This window comes from Sinocyclocheilus grahami, unplaced genomic scaffold (genome assembly GCF_001515645.1).
Source record: "Sinocyclocheilus grahami isolate Dianchi unplaced genomic scaffold, SAMN03320097.WGS_v1.1 scaffold9.1, whole genome shotgun sequence".
Taxonomy (NCBI): Eukaryota; Metazoa; Chordata; class Actinopteri; order Cypriniformes; family Cyprinidae; genus Sinocyclocheilus; species Sinocyclocheilus grahami.
Genome location: NW_015505188.1, coordinates 2,097,630 through 2,110,185, shown reverse-complemented (window position 1 = coordinate 2,110,185; position 12,556 = coordinate 2,097,630). Strand labels below are relative to the sequence as shown.

Sequence of the window (12,556 nt, the reverse complement as noted above, 5' to 3'; positions counted from 1 at the left end):
CTTTAAAGGGGTGGTTGATTGCGATTTCACTTTTTTAACATTAGTTAGTGTGTAGTGTTGTTGTTTGAGCATAAACAATGAACTGAGACTTAGGGGTCAGAAAGCCTTAAAAAAGTGAAACAGCACCTACATCACCACATGTTGTTTGGAAGGGTTTCAAGAAAAGAAAATGCTCTCATCCAGAAACAAACTCCAGCATATGAATTTGCCAGACACTACTGGAACTTCAAACAGGACTGGGATCTATGGTCAGATAAAACTAAGAAATTAGCTTTTTGCAGAAAACACTCAAGAGTGAAAAAGTACCCCATGTGTACAATGAAATATACTGCTGTGTCTTTAATGTTGTTGGCGTATTTTTCTGCCGAAGGTCCTGGACATCTTGTTTAGATACATGGCATCATGGATTCAAACAAATAACAATTTTTTTTAAAACTGACTGTTCATGGTAGACATCTTATAATGGGCCAAGGTTGGATCTTACAACAGGACAATGATCCAAAAACAAACATCAAAACAAAAATGGGTCACTGAGCACAAAACGAATATTCTGCCATGGCCATTCCAGTGCCCTGACTTGAACCCTATAGATAATGAGTGTGGTGAACTGAAGAGAAGAAGCAACCAACATGGACCTGGAAATCTAAAGGGTCTGGAGTGATTCTGGATGAAGGAATGGTCTCTGATCTCTTGTCCGATGTTCTTCAAACTCATCAGGCACTATAGGTGAAGACTCAGAGCTGGTATCTTGGCAAAAGGATGATGCAAGAAGTATTGAATAAAAGGGTACCATTAATTGTGGCCAACGTGTATTAGAGAAAATCATTTCATAATGAGATTTCCCATATGAACCAAAGATCCGCACTCAAACTTTTTAAAAATCTGCTAGTACATTTTGTTTTACCTTCGTCATCGCATGGGAAATATGATATTGGGTTCATTTTGTGACACTGAGATTTCCCCCCAATTATTCTTCTTCAATGAAAAGTTAGATTTTTGTACATTTTAAAAATAAAAGATCAGTAGTATTAACAATGCAGATTTATTTTCACAGCCTTTTTTGATCATATTTAGCAACGGTACCAAAAATTCTGACCACGACTGCATATAATATAAACATGCGATCACCGTGATCTGATCAAGCAGATCGGATCATCAGTCGATCAGGACACAGCGCGTTTACACTTGGCAACATCAGCTGACTTTTCGATCTGGATAGCCGATCGGATCTGTATTTCCCGCGCAATATTTAAATAAGTCTGCGGTGCAAAGTCGACCTGAAGTGGTGGGTTTTCTTTTGAAAACTATTTTCAGTCGCGGGACATTTTACAAATCAAAATACATGTAGGAGTCTCACTAGCACTCTGTTCTTCCGACAGATCGGGAGAGAGGGCGCGGCGTTTTGCGTGATGTCGTCCTGCGAATGCAGACACGATGGCTGGATTGCGTTTACATTACACTGAGATCCGAGCACAATGCGTGATCGACTACCTCTGGAACGGGACACGCTGATCGGATAACATTCCGATCAGAAGCGCGTTTACACTCGTCTTTTCAATGGCTGACAATATCTCAAATTCTCCACAAATGTGGTTTGTATGGGAGGGTTGCAAGAAAAAAGCCACTCCTCAAGAAAGGCCACATGCAGTCACGACTGAGCTTTGTCAAAACACACTGACATTCTGAGGCCACATGGAAAAAGGTTATGGTCAGATGAGACTAAAATTGAATCTGGCCTCAACAACCAAATGATATGTCTGGCAGAATTCCAATACAGCTCACCATGCAAATAACAGCATTCCTACAGTAAAGCATGGAGGTGGTGATATCCTGTTCTGGGGGTGTTTCTCTGCAGCAGCGACTGGAGCAATCGTCAGGATAGAAGGAAAAATGGATGGAGCAAATTCCGTCCAATTCTTAACTTCTGCTAAAAAGTTGTCAATGGGAAGAAGGTTTACCTTCCAACATGACAATGACCCAAAGCACACAGCAGAACTGAGCACACAGTGGTTGAAGGAGAAAAAGGTGAATGTCCTTGCATGGCCTAGTCAGAGCCCAGTCTTAAACCCCACTGAATATCTGTAGAATGACTTGAAGACTGCAGTCCACCAACCGTCACCATCAAATTTAACTGAACTTGAGCAGTTCTGCAAAGAAGAGTGGGCAAATATTGATTAAAGTCTCTACAAAGTTAGTAGAGACAGATCCCATCAGACTAAAGGCTGTAATTAAAGCAAAAGGTGGTTCAGCAAAATACTGACACAAGTGGGTGATCCTTCTTCCAACTCAGTGATTTTTCCCCCCTTACATGTTGGTTATATATATATCTTTCACTTGGATGTTATAAGTTGCACTTAGTAAATACAGCATCATCTTCATTTCAGGCTGCAAAGCATCAAAATGTGATTATTTTAAAGGGGGGTGATTCTTTTCTGTACCCACTCTGTGTGTGTGTATATATAAACCGCTTAATTACAAGGAACTGTCTAAAAATATGTAACTGTAATTTGTGTCTAATTTGTCACAAAAAAAAAAAAAAAACTCAAGTAAGCGCATTTCTAGCAAATCCTAATTAACCCTGAAGAAAACCAAACACTAAGACCCATTTATTGAAGGCTAAATAATTAATGCGTGAGGAAAACAAACAAACAAATGCTAAGTTCGATGCTGAAACGGCCGTTTCATAAAACTTTATTATTATATTGTTATTTGTGGTTTATCAGCCGTGTCTGACCGGACGCTGATGGATACAGTGGGTACAGAAAAGAAAATGTTTTATCCAGCTGTATTTACTCAGTGCAACTTATAACATCCAAATGAAAGATATAACACCAACATGTCTGAAAAAAATTAATAAAAAAACAGAATGACCGAGTTGGAAAAAGGATCTGGTACAACACAGACCCTCCCTGGATCAGGACGTCGCTCCAAACTGGATGAAAGAGCAGGGAGGAAACTGGTCAGGGAGGAGACCAAGAGGGTATGGGAGGGTTGTAAGAAAAAAGCCACTCCTCAAGAAAGGTCACAGGCAGTCACAACTGAGCTTTGCCAAAACGGACCTTTAAGATTCTGAGGCAGATGAAAATAAAATTGAATTATTTGGCCTCAACACCAAACTATATGTCTGGCGGAAATCCAATACAGCTCACCATGCAAATAACAGCATTCCTACAGTAAAGCATGGAGGTGGTGATATCCTGTTCTGGGGGTGTTTCTCTGCAGCAGCGACTGGAGCAATCGTCAGGATAGAAGGAAAAATGGATGGAGCAAATTCCGTCCAATTCTTAACTTCTGCTAAAAAGTTGTCAATGGGAAGAAGGTTTACCTTCCAACATGACAATGACCCAAAGCACACAGCAGAACTGAGCACACAGTGGTTGAAGGAGAAAAAGGTGAATGTCCTTGCATGGCCTAGTCAGAGCCCAGTCTTAAACCCCACTGAATATCTGTAGAATGACTTGAAGACTGCAGTCCACCAACCGTCACCATCAAATTTAACTGAACTTGAGCAGTTCTGCAAAGAAGAGTGGGCAAATATTGATTAAAGTCTCTACAAAGTTAGTAGAGACAGATCCCATCAGACTAAAGGCTGTAATTAAAGCAAAAGGTGGTTCAGCAAAATACTGACACAAGTGGGTGATCCTTCTTCCAACTCAGTGATTTTTCCCCCCTTACATGTTGGTTATATATATATCTTTCACTTGGATGTTATAAGTTGCACTTAGTAAATACAGCATCATCTTCATTTCAGGCTGCAAAGCATCAAAATGTGATTATTTTAAAGGGGGGTGATTCTTTTCTGTACCCACTCTGTGTGTGTGTATATATAAACCGCTTAATTACAAGGAACTGTCTAAAAATATGTAACTGTAATTTGTGTCTTATTTTTGGAAGGTGAGGAAAGCCCATCACTTCCTGAGATGTCTTTTCAGAATCCCCACATTGCACAGATGACGGAAGGTACTGACGGTTGCGGAGACCATCATGTACCTAGAAACCTCAGTCAAGGTACCTCTTGTACTTAACCATGTGACAGTATGTCTCTGCTCAGAGAACTTCCTTTCTGAATTCCCCCAACTCCTTTGAAGCTGGATCTTTTGTTCAGCAAACTTGAACCTTAAAGTAAGCAGAATTAGTGTGCAAGTAAAACAAAATAATTCTTTCTTTTTTAAATTTTAGAAACAGATAACAGCAGCACAGCATCAGAGGCATCGTACGTTAATGTACCACCTACAATAGAGAGGGAGGACCATTCTGCTGCATCTTCAGAGAGCGACTATGATGAACCTGGAACCTGGTGAAATCAACATGACTGCAAGAGATTTTTCTCAGCAGGTAAAGTATTAAAACAGTCAAAAACACACAAAACATCATTCTTTTAATTCTTCATTCTCTTTATACTGTGGACAATGATGTGCATTTTTTATTTAGGACAGAAAAGTTGTCAATGGGAAGAAGGTTTACCTTCCAACATGACAATGACCCAAAGCACACAGCAGAACTGAGCACACAGTGGTTGAAGGAGAAAAAGGTGAATGTCCTTGCATGGCCTAGTCAGAGCCCAGTCTTAAACCCCACTGAATATCTGTAGAATGACTTGAAGACTGCAGTCCACCAACCGTCACCATCAAATTTAACTGAACTTGAGCAGTTCTGCAAAGAAGAGTGGGCAAATATTGATTAAAGTCTCTACAAAGTTAGTAGAGACAGATCCCATCAGACTAAAGGCTGTAATTAAAGCAAAAGGTGGTTCAGCAAAATACTGACACAAGTGGGTGATCCTTCTTCCAACTCAGTGATTTTCCCCCCCTTACATGTTGGTTATATATATATCTTTCACTTGGATGTTATAAGTTGCACTTAGTAAATACAGCATCATCTTCATTTCAGGAGTGGGTACAGAAAAGAAAATGTTTTATCCAGCTGTATTTACTCAGTGCAACTTATAACATCCAAATGAAAGATATAACACCAACATGTCTGAAAAAAATTAATAAAAAAACAGAATGACCGAGTTGGAAAAAGGATCTGGTACAACACAGACCCTCCCTGGATCAGGACGTCGCTCCAAACTGGATGAAAGAGCAGGGAGGAAACTGGTCAGGGAGGAGACCAAGAGGGTATGGGAGGGTTGTAAGAAAAAAGCCACTCCTCAAGAAAGGCCACATGCAGTCACGACTGAGCTTTGTCAAAACACACTGACATTCTGAGGCCACATGGAAAAAGGTTATGGTCAGATGAGACTAAAATTGAATCTGGCCTCAACAACCAAATGATATGTCTGGCAGAATTCCAATACAGCTCACCATGCAAATAACAGCATTCCTACAGTAAAGCATGGAGGTGGTGATATCCTGTTCTGGGGGTGTTTCTCTGCAGCAGCGACTGGAGCAATCGTCAGGATAGAAGGAAAAATGGATGGAGCAAATTCCGTCCAATTCTTAACTTCTGCTAAAAAGTTGTCAATGGGAAGAAGGTTTACCTTCCAACATGACAATGACCCAAAGCACACAGCAGAACTGAGCACACAGTGGTTGAAGGAGAAAAAGGTGAATGTCCTTGCATGGCCTAGTCAGAGCCCAGTCTTAAACCCCACTGAATATCTGTAGAATGACTTGAAGACTGCAGTCCACCAACCGTCACCATCAAATTTAACTGAACTTGAGCAGTTCTGCAAAGAAGAGTGGGCAAATATTGATTAAAGTCTCTACAAAGTTAGTAGAGACAGATCCCATCAGACTAAAGGCTGTAATTAAAGCAAAAGGTGGTTCAGCAAAATACTGACACAAGTGGGTGATCCTTCTTCCAACTCAGTGATTTTCCCCCCCTTACATGTTGGTTATATATATCTTTCACTTGGATGTTATAAGTTGCACTGAGTAAATACAGCATTATCTTCATTTCAGGCTGCAAAGCATCAAAATGTGATTATTTTAAAGGGGGGTGATTCTTTTCTGTACCCACTCTGTGTGTGTGTATATATAAACCGCTTAATTACAAGGAACTGTCTAAAAATATGTAACTGTAATTTGTGTCTTATTTTTGGAAGGTGAGGAAAGCCCATCACTTCCTGAGATGTCTTTTCAGAATCCCCACATTGCACAGATGACGGAAGGTACTGACGGTTGCGGAGACCATCATGTACCTAGAAACCTCAGTCAAGGTACCTCTTGTACTTAACCATGTGACAGTATGTCTCTGCTCAGAGAACTTCCTTTCTGAATTCCCCCAACTCCTTTGAAGCTGGATCTTTTGTTCAGCAAACTTGAACCTTAAAGTAAGCAGAATTCAAGTGCAAGTAAAACAAAATAATTCTTTCTTTCTTTTTTAAATTTTAGAAACAGATAACAGCAGCACAGCATCAGAGGCATCGTACGTTAATGTACCACCTACAATAGAGAGGGAGGACCATTCTGCTGCATCTTCAGAGAGCGACTATGATGAACCTGGAACCTGGTGAAATCAACATGACTGCAAGAGATTTTTCTCAGCAGGTAAAGTATTAAAACAGTCAAAAACACACAAAACATCATTCTTTTAATTCTTCATTCTCTTTATACTGTGGACAATGATGTGCATTTTTTATTTAGGACAGATGATTCACAACAACACGTGCCTGAAAACCATGGAATGTAACACAGACGGGCCCTTGCAATACCTGAGTGTTTGTTAAGAATATTCTGGAAGAACAACAACAAAAAATTGACATTGTTCGTCTATTTTATAATAAACATTCTAAACAATTAACCATTCTATTATTAACCTCACAGATGGATCCAATCTAATTTTTTTTTAACTCTCAATTGTGCAAAATGTCTAAAAATTTGCATGTGTATTTAGAATATTTGCATATGTTACAGTCTTTCATTAATCAAAATAATAGTCTACACAATATAAATCAGCCACAGTGCTTCATCATTGTAAGGGAGAATGTGGCGTCGACAAAGACACTCACAATTACTTCACACACACAAAAAACCACACTCAGCGAAGAACACAAAACTTATTTTTGTTGTCCAGCCCCACAAACCGCACAAAGCTAATTTTGAAAATGGCCAGCATTCTCTTTTGTGAGGAGAGAGCATGCAACACTTGCTTGTGGACACAGATAAGATTTCAGAGAACTGTCGCAGACTTGTGTTCATTCTTTGTGTTTGCCGCAAACCCACTTTAGCTGCTGTTGTTCCCTCAGGTCTGAGAGCATCAGGGTCGAGTGCCAGCTACATTGACAGGCGTACGCACGCCCACCCCTTTTCCTTCTTAGTTTGGCTTTTAGTTTGTGATAGTCCGGCATGTTATTCCTAAAAGACGGGGACAGAAGAGAAGCTTTGTGAGGATTTGAATATATTTCTGTACTTGTAGTTCACAGATGTCCAGTTCAACCCAGAGCGCTCCTTCACACAGTTGGCTCACTGCTTTGGTTTATCTCTTGAACTTTCACCAACTGCAAACCTCATTTTTTGTATACTTACAACCCATTCTGTAGAACAAATTATAAAAACTATTATCTTGTATGTGGGTCTGCTTCTCTCAAAACGTCAAACTGGTGCTGGATGTTTTGATTGAGCAAACATATAAGAAAATTCTAAAGTCCTCTGGTTACCATGGACTCATTTCACCCTAGGAAATAAAAAAAACTAAAATAATAAAAAGAATTATATAAAATATTTAAGCCTTTTTTTCCCCCACAATAATAAAGCACATTTCTAGCCCTACTTTAAGGACCAAATAGGAAGCTGTTTTTTTAAAATAGATTTCTAGGATTTTTTTTTTTACAACGAACCTGGATTTTAATACAAGAGCCATTAGTATGAAAACCCAATGCACATAAGAAAGCTCTAAGGTATTGTGGTTACCATGAAAGTTTCCAGGTCCCATTTCACCCCACTAACCTAATAATAATAATAATATGAAAACAATAAGTGTAACAATAATAAAAATAAATAAAAAAAATTATATTTTGCACAAAAAAGAAAGCCTATTTTATGGACCATTTTTATTTACATTTGTAGGATTAAAAAATAAATAAAAAATCCCCCCCCCCCTTTAAGTCTTTTGCAGACAGTCTGCATCTATTGTAAATGGTTAAAAACTCCTGATATGGACTGTCAACCATAAAATATTTGGAAGAAATTATATTTCAGAAGTATAAAGGTTTCTTTCCATGCTATTCCATCTTTTACTTTAAACTACAGCAAGTAATACAAGCAATATATGCAGCTACAATCCTGAACAGATAGTTTCTTGATGAGCTGATTTATCACCCGTTTAAAAGCGGAAGTTTCAAGTTCAAGTTTCTAAAGCTTCATTGACAAATTCCAAACACATTCTCTCCTAATTAAAGTTGCAAGCTTGAACATCATTAAAATACAAAGACCCTTGAACTTGAGAACTTGGCTGTGTCTGAGCACTCAGCAAAGTGCATCACGGCCTAAATATGGAAGAAAACAACATAAAAGACATAGTGCAAATGATTCACTGTCTGTTTGATGCTAAAGTTGAGTGAGACGCTGCAAGACACAGCGCTGAAGATAATAAGGAAATGACGCAGTCCGGCGGAAAACAGGGTTCGCATTAAAATGCTTGCATGTTGTGTTGTTGAACACTTGTCCAAAAGTGTTTCTTTACCAGCATGTACAAATTTAATAAAGCTTATCTGTAAGAAGGCAACATGATGCCTAACAAAGACATAATTAACTGAACGTGCTGATGCTGTGCAAAGACCAGCTTGCCTGAGGCAGTCTAAGAATATCAGTGAATTGATAATGAATGAACAAACTGCTTCATCTGCTACAGTGGGATACATGGATCAATGCTGCCCTCTCCTGATCAAATGATGTTCTCTCCTGATATGTTTGCTCATACCTCACCTGAAAAATAAGTAGTCACAGGAGGAGTCCCACTCGTGATCCTCAAACATGATTACGCTGAAATCGCAAGACGTACATCTTAAATGGTTGCAGGCCCTTCAAGAACAAGACACAGTTACAGACACAGAATACATTTGCACATCTAAGTGACTATCATGACCAATATTGTGGTCATTAGAATATGCATGTGGCCCTCAAGTCCAGGCAAGATTGATTCTAAATTCATTTTCACCTTTGAGAAACGCTGGTTCCAACACCGTGAGGTACAGAGCTTCCACCAAGAAACACTGGACAGCATCTGTTTGCAGAAAAAGTGACAGTGTTTCATGAAAGGCTCAATTTCTCCTGTAGAACTTCTAAAGGCATATTTGGATGTTTCAATGCAAACTAAAAACGTACTTCTTGGACATTGTCTGAGAACATGAATCACTTGTGGAAGTCTTGTCTGCAGTGGGTTCCTGTTAGTTCACAAGAGTTTACAGATGATTAATGTGCACTGTAAAAAACAACAACTGGCAATATTAAACTGAAAAAAATATATATTTACAGTGAACAGTATCTTTATCTTGTTCAATGATCATGACAAGGTTTTGTCCAGTTATTTGACTTACATGAGTGCTGATGGGTTGATAATCCTCATCCAGTATTTCCTGCAGCATAGCGTCAATATCATCATTATCATGCTGAACTTTTTTGCCTTGTTGTTTTCTGGAAACAGTGGAAGTCGAAATGTCACGACTTTGTCTAGGCAGAATCTGGATTTGTTAAGATCTTGGAGACTGAACACTTGTCCAAAAGTGTTTCTTTACCAGCATGTACAAATTTAATAAAGCTTATCTGTAAGAAGGCAACATGATGCCTAACAAAGACATAATTAACTGAACGTGCTGATGCTGTGCAAAGACCAGCTTGCCTGAGGCAGTCTAAGAATATCAGTGAATTGATAATGAATGAACAAACTGCTTCATCTGCTACAGTGGGATACATGGATCAATGCTGCCCTCTCCTGATCAAATGATGTTCTCTCCTGATATGTTTGCTCATACCTCACCTGAAAAATAAGTAGTCACAGGAGGAGTCCCACTCGTGATCCTCAAACATGATTACGCTGAAATCGCAAGACGTACATCTTAAATGGGTGCAGGCCCTTCAAGAACAAGACACAGTTACAGACACAGAATACATTTGCACATCTAAGTGACTATCATGACCAATATTGTGGTCATTAGAATATGCATGTGGCCCTCAAGTCCAGGCAAGATTGATTCTAAATTCATTTTCACCTTTGAGAAACGCTGGTTCCAACACCGTGAGGTACAGAGCTTCCACCAAGAAACACTGGACAGCATCTGTTTGCAGAAAAAGTGACAGTGTTTCATGAAAGGCTCAATTTCTCCTGTAGAACTTCTAAAGGCATATTTGGATGTTTCAATGCAAACTAAAAACGTACTTCTTGGACATTGTCTGAGAACATGAATCACTTGTGGAAGTCTTGTCTGCAGTGGGTTCCTGTTAGTTCACAAGAGTTTACAGGTGATTAATGTGCACTGTAAAAAACAACAACAACTGGCAATATTAAACTGAAAAAAATATATATTTACAGTGAACAGTATCTTTATCTTGTTCAATGATCATGACAAGGTTTTGTCCAGTTATTTGACTTACATGAGTGCTGATGGGTTGATAATCCTCATCCAGTATTTCCTGCAGCATAGCGTCAATATCATCATTATCATGCTGAACTTTTTTGCCTTGTTGTTTTCTGGAAACAGTGGAAGTCGAAATGTCACGACTTTGTCTAGGCAGAATCTGGATTTGTTAAGATCTTGGAGACGATGTATACATTATAACAATGTGAGGCTGTTTTGTTAGCCTGTCTAAACCTTTTTAGGATTTTAGTCAGGCTGTTAACATACATTATGTACATCTACAACGCATCAACAGTGTTAGGCAATGACTGTATGCGCAAAGGTTTTAGTTTTAAAACAATTGGCTTATGTAACGTTAGCTACGTTAGCTCGGGTGCTAATCTCGCTAGCCTACTAAATTACCTTGACTGTTTCTTGTCCTCAGGATTCGCACATTTATGGTCCGTTTGGTTTAAAGCGTAAGTTGATCGTTTGGACGCAGACGTGCTACAACAAAACTTTGATTCGACTTCATCAAGTAAATCATCCAAATCATCCGCCATGATTATCCGGTGGAGAACGCTACGTTTGTTACCATAGAAACGATAATTTCTTTGCAGTCCGCTCAGAAATGAACCATATAAGTAGTCGAATTCTAAAAAAAATCAACGTGCTCTGGAGGCTGACCTGACGCTTTCGGTTTGCGTAAGGTTCTGAAAATAAAATAAAAAAAGCTTCGTTGTCGGCAGGATTCGAACCTGCGCGGGGAGACCCCAATGGATTTCTAGTCCATCGCCTTAACCACTCGGCCACGACAACTCGCATACTTACTGCTTACCGTTTCTTAGTATGAAGTACGCGTACTTGATAACGTCTCTCATCTCGCCTTGGATAATCCGGTTCACAATAAGACGAAATATGATATTAAACACCATTGCCTCTTTTCGTTGTCATTTAAACATATTAATAGCCACAAAAATGTAGTTCATGCAACGTGGACATACTTTGATTATCTTCACTCACTGTATACTTATAACAAAACGAAATATAAAACGCTACCATGCAATATAAAACACACACAAATACATGAAACATTAAAATGTGGTTCAGGCAATTATGTGCATATATATACTCTGATTATCTTCACTGTATAAATGTATGACATAAAACACTACGCTGCCTTTTTGTTAAATGTCAGCTTTAATGAACAATAATAGCCATTAAACGTATGAAATATAAGAGGCTTATACAATAGGAAATAAACACAAAAGCAAACAATTCAGTCAAATGAATGCTAACGTTACATCAGCGCTGTACGACGGTGAGATAAATAGCAGTGGTGTATAAAGTAGCCTACCTGAAAGCCATACTCGAGTAAAAGTACAGATATCTTACCAGAAAATGAATTTGGAAGAAGTTGAAGTCACCGTTTAGAATATTACTTGAGTAAAAGTCTTAAAGTATGTGATATTTATTGTACTCAAGTACGAAAAGTATTTTTTTAATCTTAAATGTAGCCTACTTAAGTATTGAAAGTAAAAGTACAAGTAAGTGCAAAATGGAAAAGAAGCAAATATATACACAAAATGTTCATACACATAGTAGCAAGATTGTGTTCAGTATGAACTCTTTCTTCCATTTTGTATTTTTGGGTAAGAATAAAAAGCACTTCATCCGGTACTAGTGTCTTTCATTCCAACATAAGAAAATATTTCTGGAATCTGCATCTGAAATAGCATTTAGATGTATTATTTACACAGTTTATGTATCGCAGAGGGGACATACATGCATTTAAACTGCAGTTACAGATGCATAAATAGGCCTAATGTTTTGTGTTTAACATAAAACATTGAATACTGATATTTGAAATAATTTAAAACATGACAAAAAATAGTAGAAATGTGAAATTAAAACCGCCAGTAGGTGACAGCAAGTGACTGTTAATGAGTCATTGAGATTCAACCGATTCATTCAAACGACTGATTCATTCAGAAACAAAGCATTCGACTGTGTTAATGAGTGAATCACTGAATCATTTATTCAACCGATTCGTTCAAA

The 12,556-nt window shown here is 38.5% G+C and overlaps 2 protein-coding genes and 1 non-coding gene across 3 annotated transcripts in view; 1 reads left to right on the top strand and 2 right to left on the bottom strand.

Annotated features, from left to right (window-relative positions):
• Positions 1-6,691, top strand: part of LOC107591912 (T-cell differentiation antigen CD6-like) — a 26,710-nt gene extending 20,019 nt beyond the window's left edge. The window contains exons 18-20 of the mRNA XM_016281191.1: positions 3,895-4,008; positions 4,180-4,335; positions 6,591-6,691. Coding sequence (XP_016136677.1) covers positions 3,895-4,008; positions 4,180-4,301 — 236 coding nt within the window. The 3' untranslated portion in view covers positions 4,302-4,335; positions 6,591-6,691. The remainder of the gene's footprint in view (positions 1-3,894; positions 4,009-4,179; positions 4,336-6,590) is intronic.
• On the bottom strand, positions 6,598-11,251 carry LOC107591919 (protein C8orf37-like). The gene is made up of 6 exons (XM_016281204.1): positions 10,922-11,251; positions 10,536-10,632; positions 10,321-10,379; positions 10,154-10,219; positions 8,871-8,966; positions 6,598-7,301 (listed from the first exon to the last, which is right to left on the bottom strand). The coding sequence occupies exons 1-6, from the start codon at positions 11,059-11,061 to the stop codon at positions 7,142-7,144; spliced, it is 618 nt and encodes a 205-aa protein (XP_016136690.1). The 5' UTR covers positions 11,062-11,251; the 3' UTR covers positions 6,598-7,141.
• Positions 11,236-11,317, bottom strand: trnas-aga (transfer RNA serine (anticodon AGA)). The gene has a single exon. It is a non-coding gene; the product is annotated as a tRNA-Ser (tRNA).
• Between the last annotated feature and the right edge of the window lie 1,239 nt (positions 11,318-12,556).